The 11,170-nt window shown below is 32.5% G+C and overlaps 1 protein-coding gene across 1 annotated transcript; it reads left to right on the top strand.

Annotated features, from left to right (window-relative positions):
- The first annotated feature begins 4,981 nt into the window (after nucleotides 1–4,981).
- On the top strand, nucleotides 4,982–10,753 carry LOC105787544 (succinate dehydrogenase [ubiquinone] flavoprotein subunit 1, mitochondrial). The gene is made up of 16 exons (XM_012613986.2): nucleotides 4,982–5,277; nucleotides 5,535–5,693; nucleotides 6,133–6,220; nucleotides 6,666–6,812; nucleotides 6,898–7,038; nucleotides 7,182–7,267; nucleotides 7,350–7,442; nucleotides 7,539–7,602; nucleotides 7,780–7,923; nucleotides 8,274–8,461; nucleotides 8,810–8,984; nucleotides 9,067–9,237; nucleotides 9,392–9,461; nucleotides 9,558–9,678; nucleotides 9,763–9,800; nucleotides 10,271–10,753. Exons 1-16 carry the CDS (start codon nucleotides 5,173–5,175, stop codon nucleotides 10,371–10,373), a joined length of 1,893 nt encoding a protein of 630 aa, XP_012469440.1. The 5' UTR covers nucleotides 4,982–5,172; the 3' UTR covers nucleotides 10,374–10,753.
- Nucleotides 10,754–11,170: the final 417 nt, after the last annotated feature.

Here is an 11,170-nt window from a genome sequence, read left to right as displayed (position 1 = left end):
GTTTATCATTATATTAACTTATGATTGACTAAATTTAAAGGGCCTCTATAGAAAATTTATCATTTTTGAGAGGCCAAAGTCATTGACTACTCTTGTCTCTGCCTCTGGAATGGACCATGTATGGTGAATGACCTTGTTCGTGAGATGACCATGATAGTCAATTCTATTTCGGTATCGCTTGTATTGGTTAGAACGCTTCGTTTTGGTATTACACTAGTACAACCAAGGGCAACACTCCCCCTGAAATGGGAAAATAACAAATTTTCCCCTTTAGATTTTATAGAATTATATGTTAGTAAATGGTTAAATTTGTACTTTAACCCCCTAAAATGATAAATTTTTAATTTAATCCTTTAAAATTATAAATATCTAAGTTAATGCAATGATGAAATTGCAATTTAGTTCTTATAAAAATAAATAACTTAATTTCAGGCCACCAAAATAATTTCTAGTTTTGCCCTAGTAACAAAAAACTTGAGTTCCATTAAAATTAACTCTCAATGCCACAAATAAAAGCATAGTTGCAAAAAAATTACATAATGTATAAATATTAAAAGTTAAATTTTTAAAATTAAGATTAAATTGGCACAACATATAAATATTGAGGGTTAAAATTGATATTATGCCAATTTTAAAATCGCTACATTATCTTTTCGTTAGCCACTTAATGACTGGTGACAAAAGAAATAAATTTAAATAATTGTGTAACAAAAAAACTTACCTAAATCAATAAATGGGTGAGTGACTACTAATTTATTGATAGTCTTTTAAGTGGCGCAAAAGAAAAATCAAAATAATAATAATAATAAAGCTTGTATCTTGGTGGTTTTATCCAAAAGAATCTCAACTAAACTTAAGTCAACATACAAACATTCTTGTCTAAGCTTGGGCTAAGCTGGATTGAGTCGAGCCGCCATAAATAAGTTAATTAATGAGTAAGTTTTAATTAAAAAATATTAAATAATTTCTTTTGACTAGATCATGTATGTTTATGATTTGAATAAAAAATACAAAATAAATTTCTAAAAATAAAATATGACTTTGATTGAAAAGGTAAAAGTTGAGACAACAAAAATTATAATATTTTAAGTTCAAATTTCATTATTTGGTGTACTGCCAAATGAGGTTTTACAAGCAGGGTCAAAGAGTTAACAAGTGTTCTATAGGAGTATAACAAAATAATAAAAAAGTAAATATTTTAAAAAAAGACGTGACATTTTTTAAAAGCTGCTTGTGAAATAAAATAAAGTACACTACTAGTGTACCAACTACTAACGCATATATTATATTTGATTTGTAAAGCATAATAAATTTTTGGTAATTTCACAATTGCATTAAGATCTGATTAATGAGTAACACAAATTCACTGAAACTTATATTGTATGTCTAACTAACCTTCATTTACTTATTTTTAGGGTAAACTGCACTCAAGATTACTAATCTATTAATAAGTTTATATTTTGATCATTAAACTTCAAAAAGTTATAAAATGTCATTGAACTATTTAAAAGTTTTTATTTAAGTCACTAAACTGTTAAGTTTTTGTTTATTTAAAAAAAAAAAAGCCCAACTAGCAAGCTCCAAACGACAATTGGGACAGTAGATCAGTATCCATCGATGGGTAGAATAACATACTTTAGACCCAAGTTGATTCGATGGTCAGTGTCAAAGATCAAAGAAGAAAGCTATTTAGATTTTGGTTTGTAGATTCATGACGTTCAATTTTGATTTATTAAAAAAATTGAATGATAGAAGAGAAAGGCAACGAGAACTTTCGATTTGTGTAGGTGATACAAACAAAGAAGACATTTACAATGATTTTAACCGCCTAATAACTTAACTGAAAACTTTCAAATAATTTAATAATTATTTTATAATTTATTGAAGTTGAGTTACCTTAACTTACTAATAATTTAAAAATTTTGGGGTTAAAAAAATCTAAACAGGAGGCAACGTGGCTGCTCTTCTTTCCAGCCAAAACAATCCGTCGTGGCTGTAAAGTGCAACAGCGATGTATCTCTCCATGATTCTCCTACGTGGCAGTCTGTGGGCCGGTCATCACCCTACCGAATTCGGTCATCTATCACTCCGCCGTTGACCTTTGCTTTGTAGGCTAAGAGATTTTATTGGTAAAATTCTGGTTTTGGCACCTCTATTATGCTCAAACTTGGAAATTAATCCCTGTATTGTAAATGGCATAATTTGACTCTAATTTGATTCTATATTTTCATAATCTCATTATTACTATAAACTACTTTAGTTAAAATATTGACACAGATTCTTTTCTTTTCTTTTCTTTTCTTTTAAATATCCCATACAAAGAGACGAAGCCAAGGTTAGGGTGGTTTTGGCCCTTTAATTAAATGGGCTAATTGTAATTTTAGCCTATAATAACAAATTATTTAATTTAAGTCTTTTAACTTTTTGATTAATGGAAATTTTATATTTTAGTCTCTCCAAAAATAATAACTTAATTGAAGACCAGAAAGGTTTTAGCTTTTAAGTCCCCAAAATTTTATAATTATATTTCCATCTCTCTAAAAATTTTTGATTTTGTTTATCACATGAACTAAGAGTTTTTTTCTTAAAGAAGATTGCAACATTTTAACCAAAATAATTAACGGTGTTAACTATTTGAACTAACAAAATAATAGGGATTGATATTAAAATTATACATGAATTTTGGTTCAATGTGTAATTCGATGCATAAACTTTGCTTTGGTGTAATTATACACACGGGGCTTCAATTGTGGTTCATATGTATACACAAAACTTTGGTTTTGGTTCAATTGTACACAATTAAATAAATGAATACGTACATTTGTTTTCATATCAGTTAATATAGTTATTTGTGTATGCAATATATCAATGTAAAATTGTACTAATTTGATAACGTTGTTAGTGATTTGGGAAAATAGAATCAAATCAAAATTTTATGTATAAAATCGCATAAAATCAAAATTCATGTGTGATATTGCATATTTGGTCAAAGTTTATGTATAATTTTGATATTTACCACCAAAATAATATCATCAAAGAAAAGGATCAAATTATATGAAATTGGTGCATAGAGACTAAATTTTAAGTTTTAGCATAACCAAGAGACCAAAATCAGAATTTGACCAATTCCATTTCATTACCATAAAAATGGACAATAATAATTTATTTATGGGTAAACTACACCAAGGTCACTAAACTACTAGTAAGTTTACGTTTTGGCCACCCGTCTTCAAAAAGTTACAAAATGGTCACTATACTATTCAAAAGTTTTCATTTAAGTCATTAAGCTATTAAAATCGTTGTTCTATGGTCTTCTCCGTTCACATTGCCTGCATCAATCGGAAGCTCTGCTTCCCCTTCTCTTCTACAATTCAAAATTTTTCATGAAACATTTTTGAATGTCATGAATCTACTAACCAAATTCCAAACATATTTCTTTTCTGATCTTTAACACTGACTGTCAAATCGACTTGGCTCTAAGTTATACTATTCTACTCATCAATAGGTATTGATCTACCATACCGATCGCCAAACCATCGCTTGGAGTTTATTAGCCAAACTTAAATAAAAAGGCTTAATTTACGATTTGGCCCTCGAAATATGCTCGCTTTCCCACTTTGGTACCTAAACTTTTTTTATCCCAATTCGGTACCTAAAATATCATTCTGTTATATATTTTGGTCCAATTTTTTGTTATTAAAAAAATAGGTGGCCAACAAAAACATGCCGCATGGTATTTTAATTAAAAATTATAAAATAGAAATAAATATATAAAATTTTCATAAAATATAAAATTATAAATTATAAATTATAAAAATATTAATCCCATAAAATAATCAAAGTTTTTAACTCAAAAATCTAACAAAATTTTTGAGTCATGTTCATCATGTAAGAAAAGAGAGATATAGGTTCTCTTATATTTTTACTCAAAGTAATCTAAATAAAAAACAAACTCAAAATTATTTACAATCTCCTTTAATTAATTTTTTTAATTAAATTTACTTTAATTAATTTAAAATTCAAATGTTCTTTCTTTTAAAGTTTCAAACCAAAACCCAAACTAACTCCAAAAAATTATTAGATTTCGACGTCAACGGCCTCTGTCGGCCACCATGCTCCACTACCGATTGTCACTCACCAGTAACTTTTTTAGTCTAAATTTCATCATTCTCGTGTTTTCAACCTCTCTTTTCATTTTTAGCATTTATTTTTTCAAAAGAGCACTAGATTTTTGAAGATCTACAAATAAATGTCAAAATTTCAACATCAAATCTAGGTGCTTTTCGCCGTCAAATTCTCTTCAAATTTCAGTATATTCCTTCCCTCTTTATAAGCTTCTCTTTCACTATTTAGATAGACTAAACAATACCAAAAAAATCCATTCTTGTTTTGGACAAAATTTGGGTTGATGATTTTTTATGGCTTTCTTTTCTTTTTCTTTTTTGAGTACAATATTGATAATTATGATATGAATATGCATATGTGGTAATGGAGAGGAAGATTTTAGCCATAAATATTTGTATTGGAAAGGAAGATGGACGAGGTAAGAAGATGAAGAAGAAGAAGAGAGAGAAAGAGGTAAGAATGTGAGAAAAATGAATTAAATTTTTTATTAAGTAAATTTAATTTTAATAAATATATTTTAGTAAAAATAATTTAAGTAATTTTTATAAAATATAAAAGCCATGTGGCATTCTCTAATTTGTTGAACTTTTTTAACATCAATTAACTTTTGGGATAATAACGGATACTTTAGATATTAAATTGAGACTCAAAAAATAGGTACCAAAGTGAGAAAAATAGATTTATTTGGATGCCAAATTGTGAATTTAGTCAAATAAAAATTATTAAATAATTTAATAAATTAAATAAAAACTATTAAATAATTCAATAACCATTCTGTAATTTTCTAAAATTAAGTGATAAAACGTAAATTTTGTAATAGTTTATTCACCTTTCCTGGAAACAAGGGAAAGTGCAACAAACACCATAGTGTCACGTGCATCGGGAAGTAGCTCTTCTTCAAAGCACCAAATTCCCAGAAAATTCATACAAAATTCAACCATACGCCTTTCATAAAAAAAACACTCCCGTTGCTCAGTAAACAACACCAGCAATTCCCAAAAGAATTACTATAAAATTCAATACAAATTTTGAATTAAGCCGGTGGCAATGTGGCGCTGCGTTTCTCGTAGCCTTAGGACTCCATTTTCGAAGCGATCGGTCTCAAATGACACCGTTAGATCTCACTTTTCCAGATTCTTCTCCACCGGTTCTGTACGGCTCTTTCTTTTCTCTCCTTAATTTCATGATTTTTGAAATTTTTTTTTCTGATTTTTTGGCTTTGAAAACTAGTAGCTGATTTGCTTTGAAAAGCTCAATCGTAATTATTTTTTTAATTTTTGTGTTTTTTATGCAACTTGATTACTTAGCGGAAATCATGCAAAATGCGTTTTTTTTTAGTTTTCTGATTGGCAATGTTGTACGTAATCGATACTGTTTTTGGATTGTGTTGTACATTTTGATTATTGTAGGGAAGAGAATACACGATAGTGGATCATACATATGATGCTGTTGTGGTTGGTGCTGGTGGTGCTGGGTTGAGAGCAGCTATTGGTCTCTCTGAGCATGGATTCAAGACTGCTTGCATTACTAAGCTTTTCCCAACTCGTTCGCATACTGTTGCTGCTCAGGTATAAAGCTGTTTTTTATTTTTGTGATTATTCAGCGTGTATTTGCACTATGACTATAGATTGGACTTCACAGGTCCAGTTTTTATGGGCGTGTTGCTTTTAAGATTTTGATGGCTTTATGCACTTGCCTTGCAATTGTTTCCTTTGTCTGCACAGAGAGTTTGGTTGCATGATAGTGATGGTCTTTTCTCCAAGCAACGGAATATGAAACTTAGGAGATTTGTTTTTGTTAACATAAGCATGGATTTTTTTTAATAATTGTTGTTTACTAAGTGATTTATTTTTATCTAGCATCGGATCATTATGGGAAAGTAGAGTCATTGTTTAGTTATATGTTTAAAGTACAATCTCTGGAAAGCTATTGGTTTTGTGGATGGTGCTGTTTGCTTTGCAATTCCATTAAAAGAAATAATGTCTAATCATTTACATTTATTTTCAGGGTGGTATAAATGCTGCTTTGGGAAATATGACTGAAGATGACTGGCGATGGCACATGTATGACACAGTTAAAGGAAGTGATTGGTTAGGTACATGATGTTTGATCTCGTTATCTTGGTGATTTTGTAGTTTACTCATAAATGGCAGATTTATTTAAGCTTATGCTGCTACGAGATATTTGGATTTGTAAGAGTGGTCTATTTTTTAACCAGTCTCTCTTCTTAAGTAAAAGGATATTTTTACCTTAACTACTCTATTCTCTTGCCTGAAGTAGTTTGTTTATCTCCCTACATTTGTTGAAGTGACATCAACATATGTTGATCCTTTTTCCCTTCAAAATCTGATTATCATTAAACTACTGATATTTAATGATCAGTGTAACAACAATCTGACCCGTGCTAAAGGCATAAGGGCTATACTGTGCACAAGCATTTTATATTGCATTAAATACCTTTTATCTTGCTCCCCTATAGATAACTACCTTCCTAGCAATCTTTTTCTCTTCTGTTTTAAAGTGAGGGTGGATTTTTGTAGGTGACCAGGATGCAATTCAGTATATGTGCAGGGAGGCACCAAAAGCAGTGATTGAACTAGAGAATTATGGGTTGCCTTTTTCTCGAACAGAAGATGGAAAAATATATCAGCGTGCATTTGGTGGTCAAAGCCTTGACTTTGGAAAAGGTATGAAAACAAAAATTCGATAATTGGCTCAGATTGTTAGCCGGTATAGTTCTCATCTTGGCTCAATATTTTTCTGCTTTACCAGGTGGACAGGCATATCGTTGTGCATGTGCTGCTGATCGGACTGGGCATGCTCTATTGCACACTCTCTATGGCCAAGCAATGAAACATAATACCCAATTCTTTGTGGAATATTTTGCTTTGGACCTGTTGATGAATAGTGATGGTAGGTTATTGCTGGAAACCTGGTTCTCAATCAGCTCACCTTATTCTCTTTGGGCCTTTGACAAAACAATTTTTCTTTCATTCGTGTTTTCTTTGCAGTGTGATATGGTTAACTTTTGTTGATTATTAATGACTTATGTGCAGGGAGCTGCCAGGGAGTGATAGCTTTGAACATGGAGGATGGAACACTACATCGGTTCTGTGCTGCTTCAACAATTCTAGCAACTGGGGTACTGTGTGTGTGTGTGAGTAGTCTTTTCTTCCCCGGAATGAAGGAAAATGGCATTTAATTTTGTTTTCTGTTTCTTTCAGGGATATGGTAGAGCCTACTTTTCCGCAACCTCAGCTCACACATGCACTGGTGATGGTAATGCTATGGTTGCACGAGCCGGGCTTCCACTCCAGGTTTCTTGTGTCCTTTCTAACCTTGAAATATGTTTTCTGGAGCTGCTTTCTTAATCCTTTCTCTGTTCTTTTCTCTCTTGGTGTATCCTTCTACAGGATTTGGAGTTTGTGCAGTTCCACCCAACTGGAATATATGGGGCTGGGTGCCTCATCACTGAAGGTTTGTGCTTATTCAACTTCTTATGAAGAGCAGTGCTTTATTTTTATTTCTGGTTGCATGATTTAGGGTGTTATTGTACCTTTTTGTCTTCTTTTTTATAATTTGATTTTAGTTTCACCCTCTTCTTTAGTTGAAGATGATAAGGCTCATTTCTAATTTTATTCTTGCTATTTGTAGGGTCTCGTGGTGAAGGTGGTATTCTTCGAAATAGTGAAGGTGAACGCTTTATGGAACGCTATGCCCCTACAGCCAAGGATCTTGCTTCAAGGGATGTTGTTTCAAGATCCATGACCATGGAAATAAGGGAAGGTCGTGGTGTAGGTAAGATTATCTCCTTATTTTGGACATTTTCATCATCCAGTGTCATTTGTGTTTTCCTTGATTAAGGAGTCTGTTTGGGGTTGCCAGATGTACTGAGGTATTGCGTTATAGTGCTTGTGCTGTAGAGTAGATATGCGGTTTCCTTTTTCTGGCGTTTTGCTTGATTTTATTCTTAGTTCCCTGAAGTTTTAGGTATCAATTTTCACACTCCAATTTGTAGGTGCTCATGCCATAAGAAACTGTTGATTTCCCATGTTGTGTGATGCAAACGTTTACTCCAGTTACTAACAAAAATAATATGAATACTTTCACAACTTGGGATTATTAACTGTGATATTTATATCCCATAGGACCTTTGAAGGATCATATCTACCTCCACTTGAATCACTTACCGCCAGAGGTGCTCAAAGAGAGGCTTCCAGGTATCTCTGAGACTGCTGCCATTTTTGCTGGTGTGGATGTTACAAAGGAGCCCATCCCCGTCTTGCCTACTGTGCATTATAATATGGGTGGAATTCCCACTAATCACCATGGAGAGGTGTGATATTCTGATGCATAGATCTATTAAACGTGGATGTTCTGAAAAAATATATATTTCTGATGTTTAAGGGTGTGTGATTGTGGAGGTTTACTGGAATTTAATGTGTTACTTGATTTATAGATACACAAAACAAATACATATTTTCATGTCTGTATGATTATATGACCAATAAATATTTAAAAAATGACTAAGCTGCAGCATTATCTGAGAATGAAAACCTGAAACAATTAGTTTCTTCAAATAATCATGTATGATGTTTGATTATTTTCGGTTTAACATCAATATGCATATCTTTTGTTGATTCCCAGGCTCAGCTTACTTAATCAGTGTGCTTTTGTTTCTCAGGTTGTAACTATCAGAGGCAATGATCCAGATTCTGTGGTACCTGGACTAATGGCTGCTGGAGAGGCAGCTTGTGCATCAGTTCATGGTGCCAATCGGTTGGGTGCAAACTCTCTTCTTGATATTGTTGTGTTTGGTCGTGCTTGTGCAAATAGAGTTGCTGAAATCCATAGGCCAGGCAAGTTGTATATATATTTTTTTGCGGACAAGTAGCTATGGGTTTACCTCTCAGTGTTATACACATACAAGCTATATTTCAGGGGAGAAGCTGAAACCTTTGGAAAAGGATGCCAGCGAGAAAACAGTTGCATGGCTGGACAAACTAAGAAATTCAAATGGTTCTCTTCCGACATCAAAAATTCGATTAAATATGCAACGAGTAATGCAAAACAATGCTGCTGTTTTCCGCACACAGGAAACACTTGAAGAAGGTGTCATGTATCTTCATCATTAATATTTTAGCTTTGACCCTTCAAATTTTCCATCATGCTTCTTCCATTTAGCCTTCTTTGTTAGGCACATAATGTCTTTTAAATTTAGAACTCACTTGCGAAAAACAATTTGCTTCTTTGTGTATTTTTGTAGGTTGTCAATTAATTGATAAGACATGGGACAGTTTCCATGATGTTAAGTTGAAGGACCGAAGTTTAATATGGTAAGATTTCAGACAGTAGGCCATCCAGGTATCCACCATATCGTTGTCGTAGTTTATTGTTTTATGACCTTCACTTGTAAAATGTTTTTTTTCCAGGAACTCCGATTTGATAGAGACTATCGAGTTGGAAAATCTTTTGATAAATGCCTGTATCACCATGCATTCTGCTGAAGCTAGGAAAGAGAGCAGAGGAGCTCATGCCCGTGAAGATTTTACGGTTGGTTTTACTTTTTTTTCAGTTCAGTCGTTTCCATTTTTCCAAGCCTCGGTACAATAAAGTTAATTTGCTGTTATCTTGCAGAAAAGAGACGATGAGAACTGGATGAAACACACATTGGGGTAAGATCTCGTTTCCTTGGATGAACACAATATGAATATATATATTGGTGCATTTGTATATGGGACCAAGCTTAATTGAGACACTAATATTCTGGCGTCTGTTGCATCGTATAATGCATATGAACCCTAGAGTCGCTTGTAATAAAATCAGTACTACAGGTGAAGCATTTATGTATTAGTGCTTGCAATAAAGTTTAGGGGTTCTCTGTTCTCCATGTTATTTCTATTCGTCGTTTGAGTGGTATTGTAAGTTAGTGACCTGAAAGTGATCAAATCTAGGCTTTCATTATGGGTGTTGACATCAGAATGCCAAAATGGTTACCATTACTAGGGATAATCATTGCCCGAGTATTACTATTATCAGCTTTTACTAGATTATCAAAATCACTAAGTTGCAACATTACTCCAGTTTAATCTTGTTGGGGATGTCAAACCTGTTGATTGTTTTCACATTCTACTGTGATTTACAGCTATTGGGAGAATGAGAAGGTGCGACTGGATTATCGACCGGTTCACATGAACACATTAGATGATGAAATCGAGTCATTCCCACCTAAAGCCCGTGTATATTAATCCATGCGTGTTCTCGGAAGGTTGATACAGGCTTTATGTCAACCCAGAGTAAGTTATGGAGAACAATGATGCAATAAACTCTTTGTACGTACAGCAGTTTGTGCCATTCATCATCTATCTTGGAACCTTTTTTTGTGATTGAAAATATTCAACAGGTTTCAATCTGAGTTAGAATTTCGTATTTTCGTTGTTCAGCAATAAGGTTATGATTGCTATGCATAGTATTTTGATTTGTGACATATAGAGCTAGTGAATTTTAATAAGTTTGTCGGTTTAATTCGATATTCATGTATAGATAACGAATAGGCCGAACCAAATGAATGCACATTTTTATTGACCATTTTAGATTTGGCAAATATGATAATATCATTTTGTGTGTATGTCCTTTTGATATATGATGGTCACATTGGACTCCAATTGAATTCAGAGTTGAACTAAGTTAAATTCTTAGTTTTTTGTTCAAAATATTAGAACCCAATATTTTATTTCAAAAGTATCAAATTTCTCACCACTCGATTCATAAACACAACACTTCGTAGACATCTTCAGACATGCATGGTATCGAACTAACAATAATTAAATAAATAACTAAAAATTTATAAAAGAAAAAATTAAAGCGGTTCAACTTGTTTAATTGTTGATTTTTGTCTCATTTTCTTTTATCAATTTCAAGAGCTGGTTTAACCTCTTTGTTTGGATTGTTATATCGATAAGTTCTCCGTCCAATCTAGTTTTATTCTAGTAATATTGGTCTTGGTCACATTATCAAATAACGAAATTTAAATTAAAAAATTAAA

The sequence above is a fragment of the Gossypium raimondii genome, chromosome 2, assembly GCF_025698545.1.
Source record: "Gossypium raimondii isolate GPD5lz chromosome 2, ASM2569854v1, whole genome shotgun sequence".
Classification (NCBI taxonomy): Eukaryota; Viridiplantae; Streptophyta; class Magnoliopsida; order Malvales; family Malvaceae; genus Gossypium; species Gossypium raimondii.
This window is presented reverse-complemented; position numbering and strand designations above follow the sequence as displayed.